This window comes from Cervus canadensis, chromosome 16 (genome assembly GCF_019320065.1).
Source record: "Cervus canadensis isolate Bull #8, Minnesota chromosome 16, ASM1932006v1, whole genome shotgun sequence".
NCBI classification, from domain to species: domain Eukaryota; kingdom Metazoa; phylum Chordata; class Mammalia; order Artiodactyla; family Cervidae; genus Cervus; species Cervus canadensis.
Genome location: NC_057401.1, coordinates 7,265,636 through 7,280,296, shown reverse-complemented (window position 1 = coordinate 7,280,296; position 14,661 = coordinate 7,265,636). Strand labels below are relative to the sequence as shown.

Here is a 14,661-nt window from a genome sequence, read left to right as displayed (position 1 = left end):
AGCTCCAGGAAGCTGTTGCAGAAACTCCTCTAGAAGTTTTTCTTCAGGTAGTCTAGAGATAAGAGATTTGGCCTGGATTTCAAAGAATCATAGTTGGGCTGATGATTATCTACTCTGTTGACATAGCTGACTTAGCCACTCAGCACAGTGCCTTGGTCCCAATTTTTGAGGCTGAAAAGATGTTTTAATACATATTATTAGTATATTTATCTTTATGCTAATGCAGTTGTAAACTATAATTTTGAATGTTACTTTTTATGGAGCAAGGGATCCAGGAAGGCAAATGAGTCCGGGGTCCATTCAAGTCACACGGCAGCCTCCTTTTGGGAAAGGATTCCAGGTTGGGCTTGTAGCTTAGTGAAGTTCTGAGAAGCTTGGTATGGGGATTGCTTGATTACTCATGTCTGGGCAGGTGGAAGGAAGGCTGAACTTGGGATATGACAGTCGCTGCTCTAGGGAAGAAGGTCAGACCAGTCTCTAGAACAAAGACATCATGTTGTCACAGAGTTCCTGCTGACGTATCTGATAAATAAATCTTCTTAAGGACACATTTTAACCATCATTTTGGGCAGGAGGGATGCAGAGTGATGATAGAATATTTGAAGTTTTTTCCCTCTTTTTTTTATATTGACATATAGTTGATTAACAATGTTGTGATAGTTTCAGGTGTACAATAAAGTGATTCAGTTATACATGTTCCTATTTAGATTGTTACAAATATTCAGCAGAGTTGCATGTACTATACAGTAGGTTCTTGTTGGTTGTCCATTTTAAATATACCAGTGTGTACATGTTAGTCCCAAACTCCCTAATATTTGAAGTTAGTCCAACATTTTTGCTATGGGATTTCTGCTACTTAGATGATGTATTTCACTTTTTTTTTTAACATTAAAGGAAAAGTGTCTCCCTGAGCACTCTGGCTTATTGCTCGCTGTCTGTTCTTTCTTTTTCCCATGCAGAGAGCACTGAAGAACAGAAAGACTTATGCAAAGCTCTTTGCTTAATTAAAGACATGATTGCAGCTGTGGATTTAAAAGTCAGCGAATACGAGAAAAAACAGAAATGGCTTGAGATCCTAAATAAGATTGAAAACAAAACGTACACTAAGCTCAAAAATGGCCATGTGTTTAGGAAACAGGCGCTGATGAGTAAAGAGAGGACCCTGTTATACGATGGCCTTGTCTACTGGAAAACTGCTACAGGTCGTTTCAAAGGTACCGTGGCTCCAACAGACCAGTTTCTCTGTCTACCGCGTGCTATTCCTTTAATAGAGGACAGATTTTCCAAAGAAAAATGGTTCAGCAATGCAGGCACACACACAAACTGTGGGTCAGTAGAAAGATTCCTGTAGGATCATGTTGGAAACTTCAGTAGATGGAGGTGGCCCACCCTACACACCTTTGGGGAGAGTTTGCTGCCCCCAAGCAAAAGGCTTCCCAAGTGTTGCATGGGTTTTCAAGTTTGCAATGTCTGAATCAAAGGCACTGAGAGTCCTAACTGGTGGCATGTAAATATTATTCTGGAAAATATGCCTACACACCCAGAGTCTATTGTGTGCCAAGTCAGCCCAGGGCTCAGACCACTGAGGAGAGAAATAAACTCTAAACATCTTTGGTGGTGAATGACATAATGCATGAATATACATGTTGACGTTGGTGGTGTTTGCTATCGAGCAGTCATCTGTTATCTGATTAGCATCTAAAACAGTTTATTCTGATCCTTAAGGAATGATTCTGTAGCTAGCACCTTGCCTGAGGCTTTGTCAACACTGGCCACTGGACTTAATAGGACCTTGTTTTTCACTGAATATTTTTCTTCTATTTTTGAAAGCTACAACATTAAATTTTGCTGGAGATTTAGCTGTACGGACAGTGACACACACAAGCATGCACTTAAATGCCACTTACTTACTATGTTATCTCTAAAGTAAGTCTTTAGCTATCATAATATAGGCATTTTGATAAAAGCTTTATAATTAGACTAAATCTTAGTTTTTTAATTTTTAGTTTGTTTAAATTAAACATGAAGTGAGAATTTTAATAAGGGCATTTGAATTGTGGTTTGCTTCATTAATACTAGTAATTTGTTTCCTTTGAAGATATCCTAGCTCTACTTCTAACTGATGTGCTGCTCTTTTTACAAGAAAAAGACCAGAAATACATCTTTGCAGCTGTTGTAAGTATTTGGCCATGTGATGAATATTTCAATTACTTTAATCCCACATCTTCTTGGAAAATGCCTGAAATGCCTAGTGAAATTAAATGGTCATTGACAAGATCATGCCTGTGGTATATTCCCATTATCAGTGATTACAGTGTTCAGTAACAAGCATCCAGTTGGTTTACCAAGCATGGTAGGAGTTGGTTTATCATAACCAGGACTGGTATTCAGTTGATGCAGCAATTTGATCAATTGTGAAAATATGGAAGTATTTTGATACTAGTTGGTGAATGTGTGCTTAGTCGCTCAGTCGTGTCCAGCTCTTTGCAACCTCATGGACTGCAGTCCGCCAGGCTCCTCTGTCCACAGGGATTCTCCAGGCAAGATACTGGAGTGGGTTGCCATGCCTCCTCCAGGGGATCCTCCCAACCCAGGCATTGAACCCAGGTCTGCTGTCTTGCAGGCAGATTCTTTACTGACTGAGCCACCAGGGGAGACTCTGCTGCTTGACTATCTTGGTCTTCCCCTCAGAAACTCCCTCCCCTCCCAGCCCTGACTTCCCAGCACCTGAGATATGGATGCTGGGAGCAGCAAATCCCTTCTGGCACCGCACTCTCTTTATCCCTGTTGGGCAGCGCCTGCTGTGCCAGCTGCTAACTCCATCCATGCTGTTCCATCTCCTGCCAAACATGAGGATACCATCCTGGTATCTGAAGTGTAAAGAGGGTTCTTTCTTCATTCTCCCATAGTGGCTGTTAGATAATAAGGCTGATCAGATAACACTTATCTTTGTACTGTTATTTAATCTCATTGCCAGCACAGAGTGAGGCATAGAATAGCAGTAAAACCAATATTTTATAGCATGTTTTATGCAGCATCTTGGGGTCCACAGTGACTCACGTAAAGATGGAAGATGCCATCAGTTAACCCCTCATCAGCATTGTGGGGCCTCAGGCCCTGTTACAGGGAAGAGTCTAAGATGCAGCACCAATGTGAGCAGCATAACGGAAGCTCTCCACCACGTTAGTGCGTATCATCCATTGATTGATACGGAATGAATCACTGAACAGAATCGGCCACTTTATGAATCAGCAGTGGATGTGATGTAACAATGAGGCTGAACGTAGAAGTTCCTTTACCTCTTTTCCTTGGGCAGAGGTTGTCAACTCCAGTATCTTCAGGGATTGGGCAGGCAATATATTAATAAATGAGTAAACTGGCCCAGTCTCTTGCTGTCAAGGAGCTGATAGTGGTAGAGACTGCAGTGAACTGGTGAATTCATGCCCTTTCCTGAAGAGGGCAGGATGACTCAGCCATTGCCTGTGTTTTATTTTTTATTTTATTTTTTTCCATTTATTTTTATTGGAGGCTAATTACTTTACAATATTGTAGTGGTTTCTGCCACACATTGACATGAATCAGCCATGGATTTACATGTGTTCCCCATCCCGATCCCCCCTCCCACCTCCCTCCCCATCCCATCCCTCTGGGTCTTCCCAGTGCACCAGCCCTGAGCACTTGTCTCATGCATCCAACCTGGGCTGGTGATCTGTTTCACCCTTGATAGTATACTTGTTTCAATGCTGTTCTTTCTGAACATCCCACCCTCGCCTTCTCCCACAGAGTCCCAAAGTCTGTTCTGTACATCTGTGTCTCTTTTTCTGTTTTGCATATAGGGTTATCGTTACCATCTTTTTATTTTTCATATATATGCGTTAGTATACTGTATTGGTCTTTATCTTTCTGGCTTACTTCACTCTGTATAATGGGCTCCAGTTTCATCCATCTCATTAGAACTGATTCAAATGAATTCTTTTTAATGGCTGAGTAATAGTCCATTGTGTATATGTAACATAGCTTCCTTATCCATTCATCTGCTGATGGGCATCTAGGTTGCTTCCATGTCCTGGCTATTATAAACAGTGTTTCGATGAACATTGGGGTGCACATGTCTCTTTCAGATCTGGTTTCCAAGATGTGTATGCCCAGGAGTGGGATTGCTGGGTCATATGGCAGTTCTATTTCCAGTTTTGTAAGGAATCTCCACACTGTTCTCCATGGTGGCTGTACTAGTTTGCATTCCCACCAACAGTGTAAGAGGGTTCCCTTTTCTCCACACCCTCTCCAGCATTTATTGCTTGTAGACTCTTGGATAGCAGCCATCCTGACTGGCGTGTAATGGTACCTCATTGAGGTTTTGATTTGCATTTCTCTGATAATGAGTGATGTTGAGCATCTTTTCATGTGTTTGTTAGCCATCTGTATGTCTTCTTTGGAGAAATGTCTGTTTAGATTTTTGGCCCATTTTTTGATTGGGTCATTTATTTTTCTGGAATTGAGCTGCAGGAGTTGCTTGTATATTTTTGAGATGAATCCTTTGTCTGTTGCTTCGTTTGCTATTATTTTCTCCCATTCTGAAGGCTGTCTTTTCACCTTGCTTATAGTTTCCTTTGTTGTGCAAAAGCTTTTAAGTTTAATTAGGTCCCATTTTTGGGCCCAGGGTTGCTAATCTTCTGCTTTCCCCCAAAACTCAGAAATCTGGTATTTTTATTTTAAAACAGTGAAATGCTCGGTTTTTAAAGACTGGAAAATTATGTTTAAAAAGCTCTCTGCAACCTGGCCTAGGCCTTTGCATCACTAGTTTTTGACATCTATCTCCAAAGTAGCCAGGTTACCTCCATTCCTAGAGATTTAATTTGAATTCTTGACCATCCCTAGAGTCCCTGTGTGGTTCACATGAGTAATCTTGGTCCTGCCCCTGATGCCTCCTGGTCTGTGGTGGTTAAATGGAAGCTACTTTCTATCCACTGACCTGTTTTTCATTTTAAAAATATCTGACTCCACCACCTCCTCTCCTGCAACACTAAACTACTAGTTCAAATTATGTGTCTGTGTGTGTGTGTGTGTGTGTGTGTGTGTGTGTATTCAAACCTACTCTGCCTCTGCCTCTTTATGTACAGAGGCTGCTGACCTTGTAAGCTGAGGAAGCTGAAACAGCATTGCAAGAAGGAAAGTAGATAAGGTCTTATATAGTAAACCCATTATCGAGTAAGGGATATTAAACATGCTCACAGGTGCTCCCTAATTAGCGGGGGCAGCATTCCAAAAGCTTTGGCACCAAGCAGCTTTGACTGCCATGAGCAGAGGCAGCACCCGAGACTGAGCAGACCAATGGTTTGTCCCATGGTGGGTTGGTTTTCGGTGTTTGCTGCCCTTAAGAATAGGATGAAGACTGAGTGAAGTGATCCTTTGGTCATACCCTTGCACACACCTTCAGATGTGGTGAAGCTGGGTGCTGCTGGGAAAATAGCCAAGCACTAAGGAGTCAACGGGGAGGGCTGGGGCGGCATGTTCTGGATAAAGGCGTCTCAGTTCCTGAGGCAGAAGCAAAGCTACGTGCTGCAGCCAGCTCTGTAAACGGTGGTAGAAGCCACAAACCAAAGAAGTCTTCATATTTAGCCCCCAAACTGTTCATTGTGCAGGCATTCTTTTGGCCATTTGTTCAACTTTAACTACCTACCAAAATTAGCATTATCCATGTTTTTATTCATCTGTGAATTCCCAGTGCTTAGAAGGAGGCCCTGAAGGATCACAGTAAATGTCGATAGGAAAAGTGATTTAATCAGTCAAATTTTAGACTTTGTTCCTATTTCCGTCTGATGGAATTATGCCAAATAGAGTTCTACAGACATGTACTGAGTTGCCTACTTTATTCAGAACAATGTGTTAGGTAAGTGAAGATGAATGATACCTACTTCTGCTCACCAAGAGCTCACCTGTCTGGTTGGTGCGAACAAGAGGCATTTGCAGGCTGAGTGAGCCTCAGTACTATGATAGCAGGAGACATTGGTCCTGGAGAATCTGAGGTCTTGCACTCCCTGCTTACCTTTCATTTTAATAGATTTCTCTTCGGTGCTTGGGGTTCTGTACGCATCACCTTGAGAAAACAGTGTTGCTGTTAAATGCCAAATCCAAGGGTCACTTTAGGTCTTCCAACCCTCTTAATCTATTCATAATATTTGATACACTGTTTCCATGCCCTTCTAGAAAAGTCTCTCTATCCCTCACTACAGCCTTTTTTGATATTTTTTCTTATTGCTCTGATTGTTCTTTTTAAATGATATCTTCTAAAATCACCAATTCCTAAGGACATTCTCCTGCATCCTCTTTTTCCATCCACTCTTCACCATACCTTTTCATTGGAGATCTTACCCACTTCCACAGCTCTTCCGGAAAGGTTGCAGTGAGGTATTTGCCTGATACTGTTGCTTTCCTTAGCTGTTGTGTTTTGTGAGACCCTTCCTTTAAGTAGGATACTGTTTCATCTGCACCTCATCCTGTTTTCTGTAGGATCAGAAGCCATCAGTTATTTCCCTTCAGAAGCTCATTGCTAGGGAAGTTGCAAATGAGGAGAGAGGGATGTTTTTGATCAGCGCTTCATCTGCTGGTCCTGAGATGTATGAAATCCATACCAACTCCAAGGAGGAAAGAAATACCTGGATGAGACGGATCCAACAGGCAGTAGAAAGGTAGCATTTCCTTCTGTCCACTGTTGCGTGAATGGACTTGTTCTGTTGGGGAAAAGAATCTAACCGTGTCTCCCCTGCATGAAAGCTCAGCCTCAGCTAGAAGGGTCTGCTCCCTGCCCTCTGCTCCCGCCTGCCATAGCCCCTCATCTGCATCTTTGTCCTCCACGCTTACCTGCATGTAACGCCCCGTCTCCCTCTGCCTGTGGGACTCCTGCCCATCTTGGTACAGCTGTGACCCAGCATCTTCATGAAGACCTCCTCAGTTCCACTGGTCTCTTCTTAACCTGAAATTCCTTAATACCTGCTCCCAAAGCATTTATTTGATGCTTGATATCTGCTACTGCCTTGTAGCTATTATCTTATTTATGTATATATGTTTGGTTATTAGACTGGAAGCTCCTTGAGGGCAGGGACCATGTCTTCTGTTTTTCTGTGTCCATAATTCAGAAGAATCATTCAATAAACATTTTTAGATCAATGGATCTGTATCAACTTACCCCTCATTGCTGGTGCTATGACAGTTTTTATAAATGGGGGTGTGAGGGTGCTCATTCTTAATGGTAATTTGATTAGATCTTGAAAGATGTTGTATAAAATTCCTCCACATCCCCTGCACTCCACCCAACCTGCTACCCTACCTCCCTCCCCCTCTGGTCTCTCTGCTCTTACCCTCATTGAGAATGGAAGTACCTAAATGCAGTAGAAAGCAAAAAGTATTCTTTTAATTGTACCTACTCCTGGCATTGGTATTGTGTGTGTATATGTTTGTGTATGTGTGTGTTTGTTGGAATGTTTGAGTCATCCTAAACTGCTCACTTTGAAAGCTCTCTTACATAATGCAAGCTCCATTATATACTCAAGAAAACCAAATCTCTTGGCCAGGGGGCATGATGAATTCTCTTTATGCTGAATTTTTTCTTTTCTGAATAATTCTTCTGCCAAGTTCCCATGTCTTTCTAATGAACCTAAAGATACTTGGGTATGGTTTCAGTTGTCTCTCTTGACTGTTGTCTTTTAAAGTTGCCCAGAAGAAGAAGGGGGAAGGACAAGTGAGTCTGATGAAGAGAGGAAGAAAGCTGAAGCCAGAGCAGCGAAGATTCAGCAATGTCAAGGTACGGTGCAGGCGCCTCTGCGTCCCTGGTCACGGGGTTCTCCTTGGAGACTGAATAGTTCATTTAGTTCAGGACTAAATAATTAATTTTGTGCACCCAAGGCCTACCCTGATTGCTCTCAAAAAAGTATATATATTAATATACATTGGCACTGGAAGTGCTCAAATAAAATGACTCCCTACCTCTTCCTCCTTATGATTAAAATATATATGTTTAAAATTCTGCATATAACATGACAGTAGTTGTGGGCAGTATGGTGCAGATGGGCATGGGAGCTGTTGTCTAGTGTTTTTAAAATTTAACTAATTTATTTTCGGCTGTGCTGGGTCTTTGTTGCTGCCCAGGCTTTTCTCTAGTTGTGGTGAGTGGAGTCCACTCTCTAGTTGTGGTGTTCGGGTTTTATTTCATGTACAGATCCTGGGTGCAGAGAAGCATTGCCGTGGCTCCTCTGGGTGCAGAGCTTGGACTCTGGAGCGCAGGCTCCGTGGTTGTGCGGGGCATTTAGTCGCTGCAGGGCATGTAGGCTGTCCCTGCACCAGGGATCGAACCCGTGTCCCCTGCATCGGTAGGTGGATTCTTCACCACTGAGCCACCAGGGAAACCCCGTTGTCTAGTGTTTCGATTTTAGATCCCAGCACTGTTAGGCCATGGTTGACTGACTTTGGACAAGGACCACAGTAGCTCTGGCCCTTGTTTTCCAAATCTGTGAAGTAAGGAAATTAAATGAGCTCAGTGATTCTCACCTCTCACTGGGCGTTAGAATCACTTGTGGAGGTCTTTAAAAATTCTGATGCCTGGACTTCACCCTCAGCCAACTCACCCCGAATTTGAGGGCAATGGGCTGTACACGCCAGTATTTTAGGCTCCCCTCTGATGATCCTGAGGCAGACCGAGAAGCCTTGGATCCGCTGCTGGTTGTGGTCCCTTTAAGCTCTAAGAATTCTGTGACACGCTGAAATGAGAGGAAGTCGATGCATGTGAAGGTGGTTAGAGAAACTGGATGTTGAGAAACCAAAAACGTAAACCGGTATGTTTGGTTTTGACCAGGACTGGCTGAAGGCCGAGCGTTCCAGCCCTTGCATTGTTTTCCCTTGTGGGAAGCGCTCATCATGGACAGTGCCGCCTCAATTTTCATTCCTGAGCTTCATGTTTAGTCTTAATAGAAAACAGCCTGAATAAACAATGATTGGCTTTGCAAGGTTTTCTGGAATTAGGGGAATTGGAAGGGAAACGAACATTTATTGAGTACAACAAATTTACAGAAGAGACAGTGGAAGATGTTTAATCATCTGCTGGAAGCTATAGTCACCAAATAGAAAGTTAGGATTTGAATCTGTGTTTGTCCCACCCAGTGACTTGTACTTGACCTGTTCAACCGTCCTGCTTGCTAATTAGCAACATTTTTGTTTTAGAGCCTGGGTTTTCATTTGTTGTATTCATGTGATAATTTTCAATGATAAATACTATTTCTTAGAAATACTCAGTAACCAAGATCAACAAATTTGCACATATTTGGAAGAGAAGCTGCATATCTATGCGAAACTTGGAGAACTGAGTGGATATGAGGATGTCCATCTAGAGCCCCACCTCCTCATTAAACCAGACCCTGGAGAGCCTCCCCAGGCAGCCTCATTACTGGCCGCAGCACTGAAAGAGGGTAAGTTGCTTCCTAAAGGATTTTTCTCAACAGACTCCCAAAATGTTTATTAAGCAGCTACTATGTGCCATGTGCTGTGGTCTTGGAGCTGAAGATATAGCAGAATAAATCCTTATTATTCAGAAACAGAGTCCTTACTGATTCCAGAAACAGCAAAATGTATTTTTTTAAAAAATGTCAGTTTGGTTCAAGTGCTATGAAGGAACATAAGGATAAGGGGAATAGAGAGTGTTGGGCTTGGGGAGGTCCTATTTTTGATAGGATGACCAGGGAAGAGGTCTTTGATATGGTGATATGTGAGCAGATAAGAGAGAAGTGAGAAAGCAGAGTAGATGGCTGGGGAAAGAGTGTTTCAGATTGGAGAAGTGCAGGTGCAAAGGCCCCGAGGCCGGCGCGCACCCAGCTTGTTTGAGGAACAGCAAAGGGGACAGTGCAGGTGGAGTGAAATAGGGGTGGAGAGTGGCAGGAGATGAGTTAGAGCACCTAGGACTTGGGTTACATAGATGAGATCAAGGTGAAGTACTTTTAATTTCATTGTGAGTGACAAGGGAAGCAGCACAGAGTTTTGAGTAGAGGAATGTCTTGATTTGTGTTTTTAAAGGAGCCCTCTGGTGCAGTGTGGAGATAACAGAGTCTAGGGCACAACCCTGGGAGTTGCTGGCTGAGGTAGAGTGGAGGACGAGGTCAATGAAGGGGGAAAAGTTAGGGAGATGAGAGGCCAGGGTGTTGGAGGACTATGTTCATAGGGTTGCAATGACAGAGAATTTTGACAAGAGTTGCATTGAGGTAGATGAGAGGATTCATACCAGGTGCCATGTTGCTTAAGGAATCTGTAGGTGAGTAACAACCAGGAGGGCCAGTAAGTGGTGTAATCTGGTGGCATAAAATTCAAAGGAAAACAGGTGTAGGGAGGAAATAGGGCTAATAGACTGGAAGTGATGACAGATGGAGGGCTTGGGAGATAAAAAGCCACCACCTGAGAGTGGCGGGGGATGCTGTCATCCAGCACACGGGTTGGTGAGTTACAGACCGAGGACTAAATGTGTCCCACCTCCCACCACGTGTTTTTATAGCAGTAGTTCTGTTGGAACACGGGCACACCCATGCGTCTCCTTTGTCTATGGCGGCTTTCTTGCTACAATGGCAAAGATGAATAGTTGCAACAGGCAACTGAATAGGTGCAGTAGGCCCACAAAGCCTAAAATATTTACTCTCTGGTTGTTTGCAGAAAACATTTGGTAAGCTCTGTCTTAGAAATCTCAGAACACTACCTCTGGAAGAGGATTTAGAAATCATGGAATCTGTTGCATCTGTTTCACAGTTGAGGAAACTGAGCTCTTAAGGAGGGCATGTGTGCTTAGTCACTCAGTCATATCTGACTCTTTGTGACCCCATGGACTGTAGCCCACCAGGCTCCTCTGTCTGTGGGGATTCTCTAGGCAAGAATACTGGAGTGGAAAAAAAAAAGAACACTAGAGCGGGTTGCCATGCCCTTTTTCAGGGTATCTTCCCAACCCAGGGATCAAACCCAGGTCTCCTGCATTGCAGGTGGATTCTGTAGTGTCTGAGTCACCAGGGAAGCCCAAGAATATTGCAGTGGGTAGCCTATCCATTCTCCAGGGCATCTTCCCAACCCAGGAGTCAAACCAGGATCTCCTGCGTTGCAGACAGATTCTTTACCAGCAGAGCTACCTGGAAAGCCTGAGAAGGGCATAGAGATGATCTAAAGTGGAGTCCACTGATGGAGAATCTCTCACTCATTTATTCATCAGATGTTCATTAAGCATCTACCTACCATGTGCATACCAGACCACCTTACCTGCCTCCTGAGAAATCTATATGCAGGTGAAGAAGCAACAGTTAGAACTGGACATGGAACAACAGACTGGTTCCCAATTGGGAAAGGAGTACATCAAGGCTGTATATTGTCACCCTGCTTATTTAACTTATATACAGAATACATCATGCGATATGCCAGGCTGGATGAAGCACAAGCTGGAATCAAGATTGCCGGGAGGAATATCAATAACCTCAGATATGCAGATGACACCACCCTTAGGGCAGAAAATGAAGAGGAGCTAAAGAGCCTCTTGATGAAAGTGAAACAGGAGAGTGAAAAGCTGGCTTAAAACTCAACATTCGGAAAACTAAGATCGTGGCATCTGATCCCATCACTTCATGGCAAACAGATGGGGAAACAATGGAAACAGTGACAGACTATTTTTTTTTGGTTTCAAAATCACTGCAGATGGTGACTGGAGCCATGAAATTAAAAGGCACTTGCTCCTTGGGAGAAAAGCTATGACCAACCTAGACAGCATATTAAAAAGCAGAGACTACTTTGCTAACAAAGGTCTGTCTAGTCAAAGCTATGGTTTTTCCAGTAGTCATGTATGGATGTTAGGGTTGGACTATAAAGAAAGCTGAGCACCCAAGAATTGATACTTTTGAACTGTGGTGTTGGAGAAGACTCTTGAGAGTCCCTTGGACTGCAAGAAGATCAAACCAGTCAGTCCTAAAGGAAATCAGTCTTGAATATTCACTGGAAGGACTGATGTTGAAGCTGAAACTCCAATACGTTGGCCCCCTGATGCGAAGAGCTGACTCGTTGGAAAAGACCCTGATGTTGGGAAGGATTGAAGGCAGGAGGAGAAGGGGACGACAGAGGATGAGATGGTTGGATGGCATCACTGGCTTGATGGACATAGTTTGAGCAAGCTGTTGGAGTTGGTGATGGACAGGGAGGTCTGGCGTGCTGCAGGCCATGGGGTCACAGAGTCGGACTCGACTGAGGAACTGAACTGAACCAAGTGCACTATTGTTGGTGCCAACTAAGGAAAGGGTAATGCTTTCATAAAAATCTCTAGTAAACAATACACAAAGAAACAAGGTAATTTCAGAAAGCCACAAGAAAATAAGATAATGGGATTGGATGGAGGGGAAGGCTTTACTGTAGAGAGGTCAGGGAAGACTACTCTGAGGTTACGTTTTGAGGTAAGAATTGACTGATGAGAAGCCAACTGTCTGGAGACCTAGGGGAAGACAATTCCTGAGAATGGGCTGAGAGAATGTGAGTTTGTAGCCCCTACTTTGGGAAGGAGCTTGGCATGTTCAATGAAAGAAGGAAGGCCAGGTGGCAGGAGGCAGAGCAGACTGTACTATGGGTGGGCAGGGACCAGATATTTGTAGACTGTGGTTAAAGAGAGAGGGAGAGGGAGATTTTATTCTAAAACCAATGGAAAGTTAGTTTTTGGAAGCTTTTAATCATGGGTGTAGCATGATCTTATTTATGTCTTGAAAAGAATGAGGGTTGATGAATGGAAAACAAGATCAGAAGGAGAATAGTTTGCCTGGAGACTGTTAAGAAGTGGTTACAATGAGAGAGGCTGGGGCCTTGGTCTGGACCAGGACTATTTGCAAAGCAAGTAGGGAGAAGTGGGTAGAGACAAGAGAGGTTTTAGAAGTAAAGCCAAAAGGCTGGCTTGACATGAGCCAGGGGCCCTCTCATTATCCTTGATGATATCACATAAGTTCAGTTCAATCGCTCAGTTGTGTCTGACTCTGCGACCCCATGAACCGTAGCACGCCAGGCCTCCCTGTCCATCACCAAGTCCCAGAGTCCACCCAAACCCATGTCCATTGAGTCGGTGATGCCATCCAACCATCTCATCCTCTGTTGTCACCTTCTCCTCCTCCCTCAATCTTTCCCAGCGTCAGGGTCTTTCAAATGAGTCAGCTCTTTGTATCAGGTGGCCAAAGTATTGGAGTTTCAGCCTCAACATCAGTCCTTCCAATGAACACCCAGGACAGATCTCCTTTAGGATGGACTGGTTGGATCTCCTTGCAGTCCAAGGGACTCTCAAGAGTCTTCTCCAACACCACAGTTCAAAAGCATCAATTCTTCGGTCAGTGCTCAGCTTTCTTTATAGTCCAACTCTCACATCCATACATGACCACTGGAAAAACCATAGCCGTGACTGGATGGACCTTTATTACCTGCTCACAATTTTAGCCTGTGCTGCTGGGCATTCTGTGGCGCTCTGACACCTGGATGGTAGAACTTGGCACTGATGTGCATCGCCCTGCAGTAGACTTAGCTGTATGTGTCTCCTCTGCAAACTCACCTTATTAGTTAGCAGATGCCCAGTGGCCCCCAAACAGAGTAGGTGCTCAATGAGTAGTTGCTAAATTGAATCACTGGACAGTGTTTTAGAAATACTTGTAGAGTCCTCAGAATTATACTGTTCTACATGCTAATTGCAAACTTTTCATTGTCATTAAAAACTTGACTTTCTCGGTGTGGTGTTTCCCAGTCTTACCAGATCTCAAGAGTAGCCTTTGGTGCTCTTTAAAATTCAACTCCTCTGTTTTCTCCTCTGGATAATCTGATCTAGTAGGTCGAGGGTAAGGATTGGGAACCTGTATTTTATTTAAGGCATGTTTAGGGAAATTCTCGTTTGAAGAATAACTAATATTTCTGAGTAGCAAGTTTGAAAATCCTAGTGCCTGACATTATATTTAAATTAACTGAATTTCAGGAAGTTTTTTTTTAAAGCATACTATTTTACTGAAAGTTGCATTTGAATTATTTTATACTGTGAGTTTTTTTCAAATTGAATTAGTCCTGTATCATAAAATGATACTGAAAGTACTGGTCTAGAATTCAGGTTGGTAAACTTTTTCTGTAAAGGGCCAGATAGTAAATATTTTAGGCTCTGCAGGCCATGTACAGTTTTTTGGGAACACAGTCTTCTTTGTGCATGAATGTGTATTTTAATACAACTGTAAAAAAGGTAAAAGTCATTTTTAGCTCCTGGGTCATATAAAAACAGACACAGGTAAAATACAGTTTGCTAACCCCTGAACTAAATAAAAAATGTGTGTGTGTGTGTGTGTGTATTTTAAATTGACTTTTGTTTTCTTCCTCCTCCTTAGCTGAGAGTCTGCAAGTGGCAGTGAAGGCTTCCCAGATGAGCGATGCGTGTCAGTCTGCTGAGGAAGGCTGTGGAGAACCTGCTCTGCCGGACGTGCTCACCTCTCAGGACGCACCAGGACCGGCTACTGCTTGTAAGTGAGCGTGTGGCCTTGGCAGTGAGCCTGGGCACAGGTCCCTGGAGCATAGAGTGGGCACATAAAATGAAGGCAACAACTGTGCCCTGATTTGGAGGGTACTGAGTATATTCTTTAGGAAAAAATCTGAGAA

The 14,661-nt window shown here is 43.3% G+C and overlaps 1 protein-coding gene across 7 annotated transcripts in view; it reads left to right on the top strand.

Moving 5' to 3' along the window:
• ARHGEF28 (Rho guanine nucleotide exchange factor 28) overlaps nt 1-14,661 on the top strand; it is a 326,249-nt gene that overhangs the window by 264,956 nt on the left and 46,632 nt on the right. For all 7 annotated transcript variants that reach the window (XM_043488559.1, XM_043488558.1, XM_043488553.1 and 4 more), the window contains 6 exons: nt 960-1,214; nt 2,099-2,175; nt 6,511-6,689; nt 7,710-7,801; nt 9,276-9,458; nt 14,394-14,525. In XM_043488559.1, the coding sequence (XP_043344494.1) occupies nt 960-1,214; nt 2,099-2,175; nt 6,511-6,689; nt 7,710-7,801; nt 9,276-9,458; nt 14,394-14,525 (918 nt within the window). The remainder of the gene's footprint in view (nt 1-959; nt 1,215-2,098; nt 2,176-6,510; nt 6,690-7,709; nt 7,802-9,275; nt 9,459-14,393; nt 14,526-14,661) is intronic.